This window comes from Saccopteryx bilineata, chromosome 12 (assembly GCF_036850765.1).
Source record: "Saccopteryx bilineata isolate mSacBil1 chromosome 12, mSacBil1_pri_phased_curated, whole genome shotgun sequence".
Taxonomy (NCBI): domain Eukaryota; kingdom Metazoa; phylum Chordata; class Mammalia; order Chiroptera; family Emballonuridae; genus Saccopteryx; species Saccopteryx bilineata.
Genome location: NC_089501.1, coordinates 21,058,049 through 21,078,586, shown reverse-complemented (window position 1 = coordinate 21,078,586; position 20,538 = coordinate 21,058,049). Strand labels below are relative to the sequence as shown.

The window sequence follows — 20,538 nt, the reverse complement described above, 5'->3', positions numbered from 1 at the left end:
GGGGAGGTCTTACAGGTGTTTAAGCAACATAATGAAATATTAAAGTTTTCATTTTAAATGTCATTTTGACTATTTGAATAATTTATTTATCAACAACAGCATCCTCTAGGTTATGGTCTTAATAAGGAAGTTTGCTATACAAATACTTATTTCATGCCTACAACATGCCAAGAGCAAAGAAATTAATCAGAAAAGGGGGAGGTGCATAGAGCAGAAAACAGTGAAATAACAAAAATCCTATAGTGAGTACAAAGAGTTATCGAAGAGTATTAAAAAAAAGGCTTAACACTGATACAGAGAGTCAAGAAGAATTCTCAAAGGAAGAAATATCGAAGCTGAGACAAGAAGCATGGGTAAGTGTAAAAGAGGCAAACCGGAGTCAGGGAGTGAGGAGACAGTGGAGCCCCTATGACAGAACCTCCTGCTACTCACTAAATCATCACCTTATACTTAAAGAGAGTCATAGTGTGCAAGGAACAAAACAAGTTTAATATGGCTGTAGGCTTTGGGGGGTGGGACTTGCTGAGAAAAAAAGGAGTGCGAAAGAGGAGTGAGATCACTCAGGCCCATGTACACCATGTTTAGGTTTTATTCTAAAAGAAACAGGCCAACCTTGAAAGGTCACGAAGGGGAGTGCCAAGACCAGTCTCGCATCTTATAAAGAACCCTCTGGCTGTTAGGTGGAAAATTTATGGAAAATGGTCAAGGTTGACATAGTGGGACCAAGTAGAAAGCTGTGGTTGAAATCTAGGAGAGAAATGGTGGAGGCCTGAGCAGGGGAAACGCCAGTAGAAATGGAGAAAAGTAGAGTAGAAGATAGAAGTATTTTTAGAATTGAAAGAACTTGGTAATGAATCAGGAGCAGAAGGTGAGAAAGAAGAAGAACTCGATAATGTCTGTCAAGTTTCTGATTTGGGTATAACTGAGAGAAAGAGGGAACCTCACAGGAAGGGCAAAGCATTAGAGGTATGGGAAGGAAGAAGAAGAAAGGGAGAAGATAAAGGTGTCTTTGGGTGGGAAATGTGCAGAAGAGAAACAGCTATACAGTACTGAAGGTGGTAAGAGTGATCTGGGCTAGAGGTAAAGAGTTGGAAATCAACAGCATAGCAATGATGGGAGTGAGATGGCCCCACTAATAGTATACAATGTGAGAAAAGAGAGGGCTTAGGATGGGATCACACAGACACCAACATTAAGAGATGGTAAAATAAGAGAGCTCAAATGGAAACAAAAGGAATGGCTAGAGAGAAAGAAAACAGGAGAGTGTGCCATTAAAATGTATCAGTAAGTCAAATCATAACTTTTCTAAACTTGATTCTTGAATTCCTTACAGGAAGATGAGGGTGAGTTTGGTAGAATTCTTTCTCTGGATCTAAATTTGAGCAAAACCCTTCTACTTCCCAAAACATGTAATTAAACATCTTCTTGACCTGGAAAACTTATGATTTTGTACAACACAGATATAAACTTAAAGGAAAAATAAAATAAATATATTTAACTTATAAATACAGTGTGGGGCAAAAGTATATTTCAGCTATTAGTATCTGAAACACAGTTTACTCTTGTGTTATTATTTATTCATTATTGCATTATTTCCCATAAGAACAACTGTAAACCTTTTGTGTTTAACAAATTTAAAGTCTGTAAAGCCTGACCTCTGGTGGCGCAGTGGATAAAGCGTCGACCTGGGAACACTGAGGTTGCCGGTTCAAAACCCTGCACTAGTCTGGTCAAGGCATATATGGGAGTTGATGCTTCCTGCTCTTCCCCCCTTTCTCTCTCTCTCTCTCTCTCTCTCTCTCTCTCTCTCTCTCTCCCCCCTCTTCTAAAATGAATAAATAAAATAAAAAATTAAAATTAAAAAAAAAAGTCTGTAAAATATTCATGGATTTTAGAACCAAGTGGGCTTAAAATGAAATCCCACCTTTGCCATTTTCTAGCTATATGATGTAGGGCAAGTTATTTACTCTCTATAACCTTGAGTTTCCTTATATAACATTCTACTACCTATAGTAGAGAAATGAAGCTCGTCCTGTTTTCTTGAACCTACTCTTATCAAAAAGCCAACCCCACCACTGCCAATTGAAAACAGCTTGATCATGGTTGCAAACAATCTCCTTGTTGGGAAATCTAATGGCAAGTTTCAATACTTGTCCAACTGAAACTCTCAGAAGCATTAGACAAAAGCGATTACTGTTTCCAAACATCGTCTTTGTTTGGCTTCTGGGTAACCACTCTACCTTGATCCTCTCCATGCATAACGGGCCTGCTCCCTTTCAGACTCTCCTCACTGGTTCTCTCGTGAATCCCAGGCTCCAGCTATGTAAACATTGGGCTGGTATGCCCAAACTCAATCCTCAATCCTCCTCTACCTACTATCACCCCCCAGGTGACCTCATGTCATCTATATGACCTAAAAGTTCAAATTCTTTTTTTTTTTTCTGAAGTGAAAAGTGGGGAGGTAGAGAGACAGACTCCCACATGTGCCCAACCAGGATCCACCCAACATGCCCACTAGGGGGCGATGCTCTGCCCATCTGGGGCATCGCTCTGTTGCAACTGGAGCCATTCTAACGCCTGAGGTGGAGGCCATGGAGCCATCCTCAGTGCTCAGGCCAACTTTGCTCCAATGGAGCCTTGGCTGCTGAGGGGAAGAGAGAGGTAGAGAGAAGGGAGAGGGGGAAGGGCGGAGAAGCAGATGGTCGCTTCCCCTGTGTGTCCTGACCAGAAATCAAACCCGGGACATTCACTCGCCAGGCTGATGCTCTACCTCTGAGCCAACAGGCCAGGGCCTCAAGTTCTTATTTTCTGTTCAGCTCTCTCTTCTGAATGACAAATGACAAATGCCTCCTCAACATCCCTTAGTGAACATCTAAACAGCTTTGCAAACTCAGTACAAACTTAGGATTCTTCCTAAACCTGTCCTCCTACGGCAGTCCTCATCTTAGTCAATGGCAACACCATTCTTTGACTTGTTTGGGCTCAAAAGCTGAGTCATCTGTGACTCTTTTTCTCTCATCCCACACCCAATCATTAGCAAATTCTGTTAGTTCAACTTCAGGATATACTCAAAATTCAACCAGGTCAAACCATATTCACCTCTCCTGCCCTGGTCTGAACTATATCATCTCTCCTCTGGATTACTGTCATAGTTTTCTAAATTGATGCCTTTGCTGACATTCTGGACTCCTTTAACAGTGTGCTCTCCACAAAGAGCCAGAGTAATCCCTCTGAAAGGTTAAGTCCTATCTGGTTAGCTCAAAGCCTTCTTATAGCTTAGCTTTCAGTCTCACTCGGAGAACATGCAAATTCTCTATGTTCTTCAGATGCTATCCAACCAGCCTTCCCCACTCCCCGTTGTCTCCTTCTTATTGCTTCTAATCTCATTCCCTGTGCTTCAGCCACGTGGAACTCTTGGCCATTCCTGGAATCTCCCCAAGCATGCTCTGTCTCTGGAACTTTATTTTGCTATTCCCTTAGATATCCTTGTGATTTGTTCCTTCACTATCATCTTGAAAGTCTATGCTCAAAAGTCAACTTGTAAAATAACCTTCCCTGACAGCTCCCTCCAAAACTGAAAATATATAAAGAAACCCCCCTAAATTTCTTATCACCCTTCCCTGTTCCTTCTTCTATATAGTTCTTATTATCTCCTAATATACTTTACTAATTTTATTGTCATTCTCTCCCTCTGCCCCCATATCAGCCTACCTAATATATAAACCCCTTGAAGGCAAGGGTTTTATCTGTTTTTGTTCTCTGTATCTCCAATACTATAAAAGTGCCTGGTATGTAACAGAAATTTAATATATAAGCAAATTAAAATTAAACAATAAATATGTATTAAAATGCTTAGAATACAGACATTCAACAAAGAGTTGTTCTTATCATCTGTGGAAACTTAAAAATTCAGGTTTTAATTATCCCAACATTGATGGGGCCATACTACTGGTAAAGTTGAAAGAAAATATTATATTCTAGGAATGACTTTCTTGTGGACACTGAATTTTTATTTTAAGACAGAACTTGATTTGGCAGGTTCATTTGGTTTATCATTCAAAACCCTTCTGAGAAAGTGATTTTGAACACAATAAACAGTTTTGTAAAAATGTACTATAACTTTAAGGGTGAGCCATATTTTCCTGAATGATCCAAAACAAATTTACCAAAATCATGTATTCTTTTAAGTAAAGGTAATAAATATTTTGAAAGAAGCAAGATGTTTATTGCTATTATATTTCCAATAAATAGAAAGAGCTATGAGAAATATGTGTATAGAGAAATGAGTAATGGATGGCTTTATTACCTTAAATTAAACATAATAGAAAGAATTGTAATGAGCTTACTAAAAGGCTAGCTGGTATTCCAGAAATGGTTTGATAAAGTCTTCCCAATTAAGGAGAAGAGATAAAGAGACCCACAAAGTCTGGGAACTTAAAGGAAAGTTTATTCATGTCCCCAGATGACGCTGAAAAGGAATACTGCCAACAAGGTTGTAAGTCAGCTTCTTAAGGACATTAAATACATTTTTAGAGTATCTCATGGTACTTGGCATACAGGTATACCCAATAAATGCTTGTTAAGTCATAAAAAGTACACTAACAAATAAATTAATTCTAAGAAATCATCACTCAATTATGTCCACATTGCCCATAACAAACTCTTAATAAAAAGCTGACAGCTCAATTTCTAATATACTCTTTTTTTTTTCTAGTTCTCACATAAGAAGTAAGAAAGAGCCTTCAAGTATAAAATTGGAGCTTTACTCTAAATGAAAAATCACCACTCGAAAGGTTTGAGTTGCCACCTTCGGTCAGTAGGACTAGTTGTGTTATCTGAGATCTCTTAGGCCGTGGAACGCAATGCAGGGCTTCTCTATGTCACCTCATCTCCAGACAGCTGGAAGGGACAGGTGACATCCAGGCAGCCCCAGACCACGTCCTGCTCGCCCAAAGCACCACCTTCAATGGGGCTTTCCTCTACAGAAATCAAATGCCAGTTAAAATCAGATTTGAACAGTATGAGAACAAAGAAAGAAATTGCTAAAGAGAAAGAAAGAAATTATTAGGCATACTATTAAAGAGACAGAAAAGGAAAATAAGGTCATGAGTCAGTAAGGTATGAAAGCAAACGTTACCTCACCCCTCCCAAAACGCACACACATGCACACGTACGTAATTCACTACACAAAACAATAAGCTTACATATGCCTCAATTTTCACTTTTCAAATTTGTAGAGTGACTTAAAAGATTACAGTTCATATTGTTCTTCACAGTTTCAGGACTACAAGAATCGCACCTGGCACAACAGGATCTGTAAACTCACCTGTGGGAAGACCACTGCATTCAAACTCCATACCAAATGTGATAGTTTCTAAAAATATGCAGGTTGCTTTAAGGTTTGAGGGGGAAAAAGTAGGTAATACTTTTACCCATAGAGGACTGGATGACTCAGAGTTTAATAATAGGATACATAAGCTTTCACCCCTAGGTCACCGATTCTAGGATGACTACCGTAGACTGTCACTTTAGGACACTACCATCTAGCAGCTGTTTTGTTCAAAATCTGTAGGAGAAATGCACTGCATGTCTCTATTAATACTCCTTCGACAGGTGTATACATTCCAACTCCTGAGCATCTGCCAATTGTGACCACTTTGAAGCCGAGTGATGAAAGCCGCAACAGCTGTTACCTCCAGAAAGCCCTTAGCATACTCAATTCTCTCCTGTCTTTATCTCAAGTACTAAATATTAATACTTCATATTATAACAGATCCTATTGTTTAAAACCAAAATCATAAAGGAAAGAGATCTGTGGATTTCTAAAACAAAATAATTTCCTTTCCTTTCCTTTCCTTTCATATCACTCTATGAAATAAATAAGACAACAACTTCTCCACCTAGGAAAGTGTGGTAAAGGCCAAACCAGTTGAGAAGGTCAACATTTATAATAGCTCAGTAACATGTAGGAAATGGCAGACATCTCTGAGACTGGACGCTTAGCCACAGCCATGCATGCATACATAGGTCCTTGGGAAATGCATGTCTAAATTTTATGTCTCAAAGCTTTATGTATCCAGACAACGTGGACCAATATAACTCCCACTACCTCTGTCTTGGTGCTTTCGAGTCTCTAGGTCAACACCTATGAAGAGCCAAAGATTATATGTAATTTATCAGTCCAACCTTTACCATGAGAAGTGGAAACTAGATGGTACCTACTGCACTGTAAAGTAATTCCATTGAGACGGGTTCGCCACAGCCTCAGTCACAGCATTAACTGAAGAATTACGTTTTGGAAAAATAAAAAGAATTACTTTTGAAGCACAGTATGAAGGTATTTAACTCACCATCGAATCTGCTGTGTCTGAACTGAAATAGTGACAATAGTGACTCACTGGCCTTTACCACACACTCAGTCCATGGCTCAAATGGAAATAAGATTTATTGAAGAATCTGCAGTCCTATCTTCCTCATCCATATCCATACTTTCTTACAAAGAACGCAGCATCATCTTTTAGGAGAAAGTTAATGTAACCAGGCAATAGTCTAACTCACACCTAGGATGCATTTTTAATGTTTGTATATAATGCTTAATAGGGACTCTGCTTTAATTTCAAGTGATGTTAAATTAAAGCATTATTTGGCATAGACTCAAAAAAAGTGAAAAATATAACTAATAACTTTGTATTTGAAATATATCATTTTATTTTTAAAGGTCTTAAGAACCCTACAAGTTCAGACTTGACAGATTTGCTTCTCTCAAACCGAAGGAACCTTATAAAATGAGAAAGAAAACATTCACTATGCCCCTTGATTGGGCTCAGTAAGGCAACAAGTCTACAGTTTGATTTGGTTCTGCTTTAGAACTGGTATGTCCTTACAGGTCACGATATGTAATTCCACTTCATAGATAAGGGAATTAAGACACAGAGAGGTTGCCACAAATATACTGTGTCATCTTTTTTAATAGATGGGACCTTAGAATTACCATAGATCAAAACAATTACAGCCCTGGCTGGTTGGCTCAGCGGTAGAGCATCAGCCTGGCGTGCAGGGGACCCGGGTTCGATTCCCGGCCAGGGCACATAGGAGAAGCGCCCATTTGCTTCTCCACCCCCACGCCCCTCCTTCCTCTCTGTCTCTCTCTTCCCCTCCCGCAGCCAAGGCTCCATTGGAGCAAAGATGGCCCAGGCGCTGGGGATGGCTCCTTGGCCTCTGCCCCAGGCGCTAGAGTGGCTCTGGTCGCGGCAGAGCGATGCCCCGGAGGGGCAGAGCATCGCCCCCTGGTGGGCAGAGCATCGCCCCTGGTGGGTGTGCCGGGGGTGGATCCCGGTCGGGCGCATGCGGGAGTCTGTCTGACTGTCTCTCCCCGTTTCCAGCTTCAGAAAAATACAAAAAAAAACAAAACAAAAAACAAACAAACAAACAAAACAATTACAACAACAAGCCCACATGTGTACCCAACAACAACAACAACAACAAAATGCTATATCTGTATAAGCTAAGAGTTTGTCAAAAAAACTCTTTAGTTCTAAGGTTGACAACAAACTTAGCAAACCTATCAGCTCTGTCTTTGTCTTTTACATTAGAACTATTAAGTCTTTGCCTTTTGTCTTAAACATCAAGAAGCTCAGAGAGAATTTAGTGCCCAAGCAGAATGACACTTTCCAGCCATGGATTCTGGGTGTTATCTCATTCTTTCTCTGTCCTCAGCTCTTCATAAGTTCAATACCACTATTAGCTGAGTATCTGTTATATGTCAGACAATGTTTTAGGTGCTAATGATAGAGTAGTGAACAAATCATGCAGAAACTCCTGTCTTCATGAAAATTAATTACAGATGTATAAAATAGAGTACACTAGTGTTATGGAGAAACTAAAAAGCAGGAAAGGAGATCAGGAGGGTGGAGTAAGGCTCATCTTTAAAAAGAGTGGTTAGTGAGGGCTATACAGGTGACATTTGCATATAGGCCTAGAAAGGAGAAGGAGGAGGAGTAGGTCAGCAAAGGGAAAGACTTCAGGGATATTCCAGGCACAAGGAACAATTGCAAAAGCCTTTAAGTCAGAGCACTCTTGGACTGCATTACTCATCCTTTTGTTATTAGTTTAAATAACGCATATTTTTCTTTATTGAAGAAAGTCAAGAACATACATACAACCATAAATGCTACAGACAACCTTCAGATACTATGACACTTCAGAGGAGTTTCTAGTGGTTTTGTACTGCAATGACTGTTCACCTTGCCACCCTCCCACTCCCATTTCTTCTCTACTGAAGATAAATTATTGTCTTTCAAAAACTAACTCACAGAAGTAAAAAAAAAAAAAAAAAAGCTGATTCTTTGGGGAAAGGACCCAATTAAGGAAATCATAATGCAATGCAGGGTACCCCAACCCATGGGGACTACCTCCCTTGCACTTGTAACCCACTGCATTTGTATCCAGTGTTTAACATTAAGAAGGACCTGGTAATGTTACTCTGGTTTACATCTTGTTATATGCTACTTTGTATTGTTGTTGTATACATCTGCTCCCAGGTGATTCCCTTTGAACAGGGCGCATATACTGGATGTGTCTGAATCTCACCACATGGCTTTACACATGAAAGCATCAATATCTCTTAGAAGGTGATGTCATAGAAACTACCTCAATGAGCAGCTGACATCTTCCTGTTTTAAGTATCGGTTTGTGGATAAAGCATGAAAGAAAGTCCACAGTCTCTTACAGGCATTTGGATCATCTCAACCATTTTGGGCATGTTACTGTCTGTGTAACATTCCATTCTCTGCCTAAATTTCCCTTTGCATTTGCAGTTGGACAAGTACACACCTTCTGTCTAGACACAAGCATAGATTAGCCACAAAACACAAAAGAACCACATGGTGCTATGTGGAATCCTGTTCAGTTCACTTCAGTCAAAGCTATTAAATACTATTACCGGAAAGGGATACAACATGGAACTACCAGATGCAAGAGCTATGAGACAGTGTTCATACAGTCTAGCAAGACAAATAGACGCACAGGAGCTACTTCGGTGAACATAAAACACACGGTATTTTGAAAGTATATAAGCAGTGGTCTGGCGGGCGAGGTAAGGCTGCACAAATCAGTTGGCACCTGAACAGCCAGGGTCTGAAAGATGAATAGGCCTAGGACAATCAGACACAGATCAAAGGGCATTCCAGATTGTGCAAAACACTGGCATAAACACAACAAATTAAAAACTGCTAGAAGAACACATTCACCAACAGTGAGGGAAAGCGGGTCTATGGCACTCTTAATCTTGCCTAGGGAAAACAGACACACGAACAAAAACACCCCCCCCCCCCCCAAACCAAGCTTTCCAATAAGGAGCTGAGCATGAAAGTTTTACTAGCACTTGTTTTATTAAGCCTCTTAGCTTTGCTTTGCTATTTTGTTCCCTCTTAAAGAAATAAAGTACTGTGCTGGCATAAAAGTTCAGTGAGAAAAAGTATTTCAATTTTACTGCGGAAAAAGGAAACTGAAGAGTGGGCAAGGGCTAAGAAACAAGTAAATTACACTTCTGGAATATATAAATAGAGCAAAAAAATATTTTTTTAAAATCAGGTATCATAGACACGAAATACTAATTCCAACCCTTCTCTTCACCAAGTCAATACATATTTCTTTTATGCCCATAATGTGTTAATTTCTGGGATACCAGGCCTATGAGGCACTCTCACTGCCCTTATCTCTGAGCAAGCTCTTGCTTGCAATCTAATAAAATAAATAAGCAGACCGCAATTCACTGTACCCCGTTTCCTCCGCGGTTGCCAACCAAAGCCCAAAGCTCAGAGCAGAGTTAAATTTCAGTCAAGTTAACCAGTAAGGACAAAACACTGAAATAATTACAACTGAGATGTAAAAAACCGATAGAGGTTCTCGGTAAAGGTGTCTAAGCACCTCTTCCTGTGAGCAGGGAGCTGGCGAGTTGGACTTCCTGGCCTGTGATTCGGAATGCTGAATGGGGCACAGAGGAGGGGACGGAGAGGGGTGAAATTACCTGGGAGCTCAGGTAGACTTTGAGGCACTCCTCGCACACGGCCTTCTTGCAGCAGGGCAAGGGCTTGATAGGCTTGTCTTCCAGGCACACCCGGCACATGAGCACCATGAGGGGCGCATAGGGATCCCTTACTCCACCCAGACCAGAATAGGGTGGAGCTCCCAACAGGCTGGGCACCGAGAAAGGCTCGGGTGCCAGGTAGAACTCCAGCTCGATGCTGCCGCCATCGGGGGACAGGGGTTCCGCTGGGAGGGAAAGCCGGGGGCTGGGAAAGGAGGAGGGGGTGCTGGGAGGGTCCATCACGAGTGGAACCCGAGGCGGCGAGGCGCACAGCGAACGCTGCTCCGCGGTGGGGTCCTGGGGCAGGTCGTTCTCCACGCAGTACACGGAACAACAGACTTGTCTCTTGGCGGGGATCAGTCGACGCTGACCCAGCACGTCCAGGACCAGTGTGTCAGGGGCCCCAATGTGGATCCTGGGCTTCGGCTCTTCTCCGGGGGGCGCCTCCTGCTGTTCATCCCCTCCCTCCTTTCGGTCCCCAGCTTCCTCCTCCTCTTCCAGCTGCTGTTGCAAAGCCTGGGGGTTGAGGGGCCCGGTGAGTGCCAGTCTCGCGGGTGGCGCGGGTGCTTGGCTCTCTATCCAGACTGGGAACCCCCGGCGCCTCGCTGGCTCCAGGGCGATCGTGTCCACGGAGACCGAGTTGCTTCCGCGGCCACCACCACTCCGATCCGCGGAGGCGGCGCGCGGCCCTGGAGCCCGGCCGCTGTCCTCCCGCGGCCTCGGGGGCTTGCGGTGTCCCGTGGTGCCTCTGGCGCGGTCCCCCGTCTCCTGGGGCCCGCCGCCGCTCACCGTGCTCTGCTCCTCACCCATCGCCGCCCGAGGCCCGCGCCGCCGCTGCCCATCCAGCCGCCGGGACCCCCACCCGGCGCCGGCGGGCAGCGGGGGCAGCGGTTCGGCTCTACTTGCGGCTCTGCTTCTGCTTCCGGGTCCCTCCTCCGGGGCTGGGACGCTCCGAGAGCTCCCTCCAGGGAGCTGGTGCGCCCCGGCCGCAGCGCGTGGGGAGCCGGGCCCAGCCCTCTGCTCCTCCTCCTTGTCCTGCTGCGCGGCGGGGTACCGCCTTGGGGGCGCCGAGGGCCGCTCTTTCCTGGCGCGGGTGCGCCCGTCCCACATACGGATCGGGGCGGCGCCGGGTACCCGCGAACCCCGGGCGGGGCAAAGGGGTCTGGAGGGAGGCGGTGTCAGTCCCGAGCCATCGCCTGTCCCCGCTACAGGCTGCGCGGGACTGCCGGCCTGAGGGCGGTGGTCCAAGGGTCTAGGGGCCTGTGGCGCCGCCCCGGCGCGCACCAAGCGTTGCAGCAGGAGCACGAGCTCGCCTCCCAGGTCCCTGGGGGAGAGGCCAGAGCAGGAGACCTCCCTCTGCTCCTGCTTCTCCTGCTTCACCTAGCGCCCTCCTTGCTGCCCCTGACCCCACCCCTTTGGTGCACACCTCCCCACACGTACACACGCGCGCAGGCACACGCGCGCGCTCACTCACATGCACACCCCGAGTGGGTGTGATCTAAGAGCCGCGATGCGCTCTTGCGCCCAGAGTTCGCACTCGGCCTCAACAAAACCCTTCTGAGCAGGCAGGCTACCCTTTGGGCTACGCTTTCAGTAGAACTTCCTACAAAATCACACTCAGAGCTGGAATGAGAAGACACTGGCCACTGAGGATTTGTTTTCTCTTTTTCCTCTTAAGGATCCATCCAATTTTAAATTTCCCAAAGAGAGAGTTCAGAGAAATAACAATAGGAATTATTCGTTCAAAATGCGGCGTGTGCAACTCTGTTTTCTGTCTAATGGCCTAAGAGGGATCTTTGAAGCCCCCAAATAAACCAAAAAGCACTTTTAACCTACTACTCCAACTGGAATTCTCATAAGTAATTTAAGATTTATCACTTTTTTCTCCTCTTCAGTGATCTTTTAGGAACTGTTTTTAAATATTCCAAAATGGGTAGCACATGTTCATAAAATGCCCTGGTGTAATTAACAAAGTGGATCATTGGTGAGAATCAAGAGGAATTTCATTAGCAGAACTGTATCTATTCCCCAAACTGTTTCCAAGACAACAATTATATTTGAGCCAGAACTTAATTATGTGTTGACCTATCTTTATTTTACAGGAAGTATTAGTCACCCAGACTGGTGTGTTTTAGTTCCCTAAAGCCAATGAAAACATCTTTGGGAAGCCAACCCTTGTTTTTTACATTAAGAGAGAGAATTCAATTTACACATTCATATAATAGGAAGGAGCTGTGAAGTGTGTACAAAATTTTCTGGGTTGTTCAAAATATTTTTCAAATCAGATGCAAGGTGACTAGCTATACTAGAAAGCAGTGTAACGCCACAGAACATGTTTGTCAAGGGTGTCTGATGCTCAGTTGCACCCCAAAGGGACAAATCCAATCTACCAGACTAAATGCCACCTCATTTACCAGTCTGTCCCAAGAATGAAGATTTCTTATTTAGAAGATTAAATGCTATTCAGAGATTTTTTTTTTTTTTCCAACTTGGCTAATTAATTGGTAACTGTTCTTCTCTCCAAATGATACCTCTAGTGTTTATTGTTATAAAGGCAGGAACAAGAAGCCCATATACTATATGTGCTTTTGAGTATGCCACCTGAAAACTACTGTTTTTTCAAAAAGCATACAAAATAATGTTTTCCGGGTGACCACAGGCTGAGAGTAAGACCAAAGTAACCATAATAGATACAAAAACCAAATTTTAAAAAATGTATATCTTTCAAGTGTCTGTAGGAATCAAACCCCTCAAGGCCCTCCCATAGTTTGGGACTTCCTCTCCTCCACCACCCAATTGTCATAGGTATTTCAAGAATGTGTTTTTGCAAAGTCCACCATTTTGTTCCTTATCCCCAGGTTCCAGTTCACTGATGTCTTATCTTGACACTGACCTAACTTGCTGTTCCTCCTGGGATCCCTGAAGGCGGTTCATAGCTCTCAGCCCTTCTTATTGCTAGGATTGCCAGGACTTCCTTCCTACAAAATTCATCTGGCCTTTGAGAAAGTAGAAGCAGGGCATGCCGTAGCTCGGCCGGGCAGACACACTCAGACTTGCCTGAGTTATAGGCCTAGCATCGCACGATGTTCAATCTGGGATCCACAGAACACCAGGACCATGGAAATGAGTTAAAAGGCAAAACTGAAACTCTGGTTTTACCATCCATTTCTCCTGAAAAGAAATGCATGAAGCATCTATGATGATTGTGCTGATAGAATTCACTTTTTAAAAAGAATTGTTTGAAAATATACTTTAGCAAAAACTTCACTTATCTACCACAAGCTAAATATTCTTGAAACGCATACCATCTGCTCATGTCAGACTATATACAGTTGTTAGTACACTATAAGCACCACCTGCCACTACTAGCTTCAGTTTTCAATATTTCTTAAACTGCAGCGAGTGAGCTATGCACCTTTCCTGAAACCAAGACTTCAATAACAGGAGACTATGTCAAGCTTGAGAAGTGACAGTCAACTGCTTTTAGTCATTTTGAACATTATTTTCTGTTACCACATTTCTTATCCTAGTGTTTAAATATGGCTTGTTTTGATTTTCTTGAAAACTTTTATTCAGACATTAATTGGAAAATTAAAAAGCCTAGATTTATAAACTTATTAGAAAAATGTTATGAAGTATCAGAAAAGCTGTAATCATTTAAATTTCACACATTAGAGGTAAAACTAATTTTTTAACTGTTGTGGAGAAGAAATATATGCTTAAATACCATGCAGCAAATCCCTAACTTCTTTTTCTACCAGTCCTTCAACTGTAAAACAGGTTAAAAAAATAGAAATGTTTGTTTTTTTTTAAAAAATACAAAATTATGTCCTGAAGAGGAATGAACAGGGTGAAGTGTTTTCCAGGTCTTCTTCTTTTTTTTTTTTCTTTTTTCTTTCTGAAGCTGGAAACGGGAGAGACAGTCAGACAGACTCCCGCCTGCGCCCGACCGGGATCCACCCGGCACGCCCACCAGGGGCGATGCTCTGCCCACCAGGAGGTGATGCTCTGCCCCTCCTGGGGCGTCACTCTGCTGCGACCAGAGCCATTCTAGCGCCTGGGGCAGAGGCCAAGGAGCCATCCCCAGCGCCCGGGCCATCCTTGCTCCAATGGAGCCTTGGCTGCGGGAGGGGAAGAGAGAGACAGAGAGGAAGGAGGGGGGGTGGAGAAGCAAATGGGCGCTTCTCCTATGTGCCCTGGCCGGGAATCGAACCCGGATCCCCCGCACACCAGGCTGACGCTCTACCGCTGAGCCAACCGGCCAGGACCCAGGTCTTCTGAAAGGCACAGTGGGATGTTGGTCCTCCTTTCCCGGTTTCTCCCCTCTTTGGCCATGGAGGGAGAGACCTTCAAATTATTAGGGGAAAGGGCATCAAATAGAAGAGAGAGGAGCACAATTGCTTTACTTTCTTTTCCCACCGAAACTCTTTTTAAAAATCCAAAGAGCAGACTTTATAAGATTATGTTAAAACTAAAACAAAACAGCGTATTTTTTCAAATAATAAAATGAAAGCACCAAAGTTTGGAAAACAGAGAAAACCAAGAGTAAGAAGGAAGAGAATATATTTATAAAAGTAAGGAAGGAGAGAAGGAAAGAAGGTGGATTGGAAGGAAGGAAGGAAGGAAGGAAGGAAGGAAGGAAGGAAGGAAGGAAGGGAGGGAGGAAGGGAGGGAGGGAATGGGGGGAGGGAGGGAGGGCGGAAGTGAGGTGAAGAACTTTATTACCTAGTATTCAAAATAACCACTGGAACTACTTTAACATGTTGGTGTATTTCATTCTAGTGTTTGCATCCGTGTGTATTATCGTTCCAATTTTAGTATATGTGCTGCCAAAGCAAGCACTGCATCTGTGTATATTAAATGTATATTAAATGATATGTGTTTTTTGCTGTTTTTTTAACTTAATAATATATCCTGAACATTTTTCATATTACTAAAATATCTGTACACCAGAATTGATGACCATAAAGAATTTTACTATTATAGACATGTCATAATATATTTAACCAGTTCCATTTTATTAAAAAAATAAGATTATTTATGATCTTAAGAAATTATATAACATTTAATATGTTAATATGTATTATATTTACATACAACATAAACTTTGTATATATTCCTAACATACCACGGCATAAAATCCTAAGAATTAAATTGCTACAAAAAAAGGTAGATGTAATATCGAGGCTTTATTACAAAAACTTACCACCCCATCAAAATTGAGAGCATGAGAGAGATTATTTCCCTAATCATTATAAGATGATTTTTAAAAATTAAAAGTACTGTAAATAATATATCACCTTTTAAATAACGAGTATATTTTGCTTAAATAAAAAGGGAAAAATCAAATATTAACTGTTGATGACCCTTGGGATATTTACCATGCAGAACTATATGCTATAGTTCTCTTTCCCTGAGGTTATGATAGTGACAGCTTTTCCCTCCTCACCTTTTTAAATTTCATCTTTACTTCTTCTGGTAACAGTGGTACTCTGAAAATGTTCGGAACTGAACTCAGTCATAGTTAATACTTCTAAATCTCAGATGCCAAGCCCTGATTTAAGAAATACAGGTGTGTTTTCTTATTGATTTTAATTTATTGTGTTTATATATTTAGATTCTAGGTCTATTTTTTTTTAAGTGCTCCAAACTCATTCCCAAGTGAATATGGTACCAAGGAAATCCCATCTGTCAGCCCACACCATGGAAGCCCTTTGAATTAAGACAAGAAGAGGTTCACTAACATCCACCCTTCCAACCTGAGAGGACCAGCTCCTCCTCTCTGAAGGAGTCACAAGACCTTGCCATTTAAAGGCCACTCCAAGTTTCTACTACTGTGGTTTTTGTTTACTAGAAAGATGTCAGCCCTGGCTCTGCGTCTAGAAATCCCCAGTCTGCTCTTTCCCAGTCACATGAAGAGTGAGCGCTGTTCTCTCTGTTCCTCAGCTTCTCTTTCTGAAAGGGGTGTCAGTCACAGCTGCCTTCTGCCGGGCTTTGTTTACAGCAGGAGTCAGACAAATTTACAGCCTGGCCCCTTCCAGGCCCTGCGACTGGAATGCCTTCTTGGTTGGGTAAACAAGCCCAAGATAAATCTCTCCTTGCACAGCCCTCAGTACCATCCTTGCTGGGTACTTCACAGTGAAAGACATCATTTTGTCCAAACTTCAGGTTGATGAAGCATCACAGTAACAGCGACAAAGGTGCACTTAGGACAGCACTTTTAGTTCTGAAGAGAGTAGAGATTTTCTTAGCGAAGGGAAAGGAAATCTCTTCCAAATTAGGTAAGGAAGAAAGGTCATTTAGAGAAAATGTGTTTAAAACAATAAACAACAACAAAAAAAACCAATAGAGAAGTGCTCACAAAGTTATGTTAAGTAAAAAAAGGGGGGAAAATGTCACGGGTTGCATGATTACTGCAGTACAGCAGGTATATGATAAAATAAAGATGAAAGTAATGTGATTATTCGGCTGATCAATCAGGGCGGTGGGAGGGTGGCTGTGATTTGGCCTCCCTGTAGAAAGGCCCCGGAGACCCGCCAGCAGCAGGAGGAGCAGAGGCCTCGAGGTTAGAGCAGGCTGGGACTCCAGGGGAAATAACAGGCCCACCAGAGGACTGGCAGAGGCATCTGTGGGTGCCCAGGGGTGCCCTCCGGATCAGCACAAGTCTGGGAGAGGGGCCAGCTGCCTGCACCAGGGAAGATGAAATCGACCAGCCCATCCTTGAACTTTATTTTACTTTGTGAAATTGACCAGTTTCTGCTATAAACTGTTATTTTCCCCATTGGGAAACAACTCCACAACAACCCAGCCAGTGAAACTGTCCAGCCCTTCACCTAACTGCAAATAGAGCCATCCTCTGCCTCCAGCCTTGACTGTCAGAGAACTGGAATCACCAATTCACCTGCTCCTTCTCCCCAGTAAAGCCCATTCTTTCTGGGCAAAAAAAAAAAAAAAAAAAAGTAGAAGTGGTTATTACATAGGGTAACATGGTATCGCTTCTCGGCCTTTGGGCTAAGATCAAGTGTAGTATCTGTCCTTGCCAGTTTCATAAGGGTGACATGGTTACGACTTTCTTACCTACTTTCCCACATTTCTAAAATACCGTATTGTTTTTATTTCATTTTTTTTCATTTGTTTTTTAGTTTATTCATTTTTAGAGAGAAGAGAGAGAGGAGAGAGAGAGACGGGGGGAGGAGCTGGAAGCATCAACTCCCATATGTGCCTTGACCAGGCAAGCCCAGGGTTTAGAACCGGCGACCTCAGCATTTCCAGGTCGACGCTTTATCCACTGCACCACCACAGGTCAGGCACCGTATTGTTTTTATAGCAACATATAAAAGAGAAGGAGAAGAAAAACATTTTTTAAAAGAGTGAAACACTTTTATTCTAATGAGCAAAGAAATAGGCTTGGTGTTAGATGTTATTTGCAGGCACACTTGCCACAGTGAAGGTAAGCAAGTCCTATCTGTGTTATGATTCAATTCAACAGACATTTCCTGATTATCTTTTTGATTCTGCATCAGCTTTGGAAAATTCAGTTTGCTTATTTGTTCAATAGAGAAAAAATCATTCTTTCCCCAAATTTTGTGTCTTTATTAAGTTTATGACTCCCATGAAACACTTTAAACTGTCCAAAACATCTTTCCTGCATGTAAAAGCCCAGTTCCTAGCCTTCTGCACATATTTAGTTCTCCTTTAAAACATTTTTAAAGGAAAAATGAAAGAATGGTCTTCTACAGAGACTTAAACTTTATATAGAACTATGGTTCTCAAACTGTGTGCCATGGTACCCTAAGGCATAGCAGCAAACTCTAGGGGCACCATGGAATATTTACACTTCTCCAGGGAATCACAGCATCACCTGTTGGACACTATTCAAACTACTACTGTTATTAGGAATTTCTTTTGGCCTACACGGCTCCATGAAAAATAACTAAGATACAGTGCTCCATAAACCAAGACAGCTTGGAAACTTGGGTTGGAAACCTTAGGTATAGGACAGAAACAACAGGATAGAGACCTTGATCTCTTAGTAATTTATATTTTAAACTAACAAAAGACATTTGTGTATTAAAGGATTAACCTTGCCTAATAAAAGATTTGGTCCTTGTCCTGAGCTCTTGACTGAAGGAATAGCCTAACCAGTGAGACTCTGTTTACCTGGGGTCCTTAAGCCAGGCACTGAGACTATATGAACAATGTGATTTATGTTGAGGTCTTGGGCCTCTTGTGGAGGGGCTGGGATCAATCATATCTATCTCGCTGACTTCTTATGAAAACCCTGGACACTAATGCTTAGTGAGCATCCATGGTTGGCAGTATTCCATGCATATGGGAGGAAATAGTGCTGTAGACAACTGCACTGGGCAAAGGCAACTGGCAGCTTCATGCCTGGTCTCTCCTGGGCCCTGCACTGTGTATTTGTATGTTGCAAATTTTAATTTGTATTCTTTCACTGTAATAAACTATAAGTTAACAGTTTCTCTGAGTTCTGGAAGTCTTTCTAGAAAATTATTGAACCTGACGGTATTCTTGGGAACTACCTGAACTATAAGAATGAAAAAACAAGTTCATTAACATTTTAAAGTTTTTATTTTTCTTGTTTTCCCAAGCAAAAAGATGTTAGTGGGAAGGTATGGTACTCACTAATGCAAAAATAAGACAAGTTTAATATAAAAGGAGAATAAGAGAAAATGTATTATCTTGTTCTGGTTATGCAAGAAGGTAGATTTCTTCTGATAACAATTAAGCAACTGACTTCTTTTGAAATGCAAGTTGCTTAAAATTGGTTTTAACATTTTGCTTGACAAAATCTAGCAAGAGGATTAAATGATTCTGAAATTTTCTAGACTGACATCTTAAGCCATTCAGTTGTATTTGCTTCAGAATTATGGCAAATAATTTTATCTGTTTATCTCTTAACACACTGTTGCCAAGTTGGAATGGGAGAACCCAGCTGCCTTTGGGGGCTGTTAAATATCACAAGCTGCTTCTGAAATGTTGTGGAATCAATAAAGCTCAAAATATTTTCTCAAATACTTTAAAAAATGTCTCAGCCTGCAAGTATCTTAAAAGGCTTTTATTCACATATTTCTAAGTCATTTCCATTTTATTTTTTTATCTTTAGAAGACTTTGGAGCTGTCATTATAAGCTTTATGAGAATGATGCTTTATTCCATAATTGTAAAATGGAAAAAGGACAAGACTGGAAAAATGAATATCTATATCTTAGTCATATTTTGTCATTGATTGTCTATGTGCCTGAATTTTTCTGGACCTCAGTTTTTATTTCTGTGAAATGGCAAGATTTGACTGGATGACTCTAAATACTAAAATCATTTTTCAGTTCAAAAGATATTAATCTGAACTTTGTGTACATTGTTGTAAAATGCATAGGACTTATGAGTGACGTCAGTAACTCAGTCCATGCCCTGAGGAATCTTGTCACTAAACAGAGAAGGCAGATGCCTAACTAAGATAAGTTTTGATGGATGCTATTGTACAATTGTAAACTGAGGACTTTGATAGTTGCAATGCAGGGAGTATTTCTGCTTAAGGGGATCACAGAAAGTTCCATGAAAGGCCTGAAAATGAATTAGATTTTTACAGATGGAGAAGGTGGTAAGAATAATAAATATTTCAGTGGGGGAATTATATGAGCAAACACATGATGGCAGAATATATATGGTGCCTTGAGTAGTAGCTGCAGATCCTGGTTGTCTGATCATATACAACATATAGAGGAAGGACAGATGAGGCAGGAGAGGTAAACTGACTCAAAAGTGTTCAGCCGCTTTGGGGTGGATAGTTCTATTTCTCTTCTAGATCCCCTTTTTGCTCTTCTGTACCCTCTGTGCCCCTACAGGCTGAGTCATAGGGGCAACCATCAGTAGCTTCATTTGCCTTCTGCCTTCCAATGCAGTTCAACCCAGGGAAGGCACTGGCAGGTGACCGGAGGGATTTGGTCTTTATTTTTCTGGCTCTCAGTTGGCAGTACTCTGTATATTGTCTGTGCCCCTCTATCAAAGGTCATGGGTGCTGTCATCTCTGGGTTCTGAGAGTTTCTTTGGGCTTAAGGGAGGTATGTTATTCTCCTATGGCTGTTATAACAAACTGGATTGCCGAAGACAACAAAAATGTATTGTCTTACAGTTCTGGAGGAGGCTAAAAGTATGAAACAGAAGTATCAGCAGGCCATGCTCCCTCTTAAATCTGTAGGGGAAAAATAATCCCTGTCTCTTCTTAGTTTTTGTGTTTGCTAGCAATCCTTGGCATTTCGGGACTTCTGGAAGCACTACTCTAATCTTTGCCTCTGTCATCACATGGCCATCTTCTCTTTGCATGTCTGTTTCTATGTCTCTTCTGATATGGATATCAGTCACAATGGAATAAGGGTCCTCCCTGCTCCAGCATGACCTTTATTAACTAATTACATCCTCCATAATCTTATT

At 42.0% G+C, this 20,538-nt stretch overlaps 1 protein-coding gene and 1 pseudogene across 1 annotated transcript in view; one reads left to right on the top strand and one right to left on the bottom strand.

Annotated features, from left to right (window-relative positions):
• Window positions 1-11,319, bottom strand: part of RNF217 (ring finger protein 217) — a 138,248-nt gene extending 126,929 nt beyond the window's left edge. The window contains exon 1 of the mRNA XM_066248150.1: window positions 10,028-11,319. Within this exon, the coding sequence (XP_066104247.1) occupies window positions 10,028-11,197 (1,170 nt within the window). The 5' untranslated portion in view covers window positions 11,198-11,319. The remainder of the gene's footprint in view (window positions 1-10,027) is intronic.
• Window positions 11,320-17,078: 5,759 nt separating this feature from the next.
• On the top strand, window positions 17,079-17,194 carry LOC136316558 (U2 spliceosomal RNA; annotated as a pseudogene).
• Window positions 17,195-20,538: the final 3,344 nt, after the last annotated feature.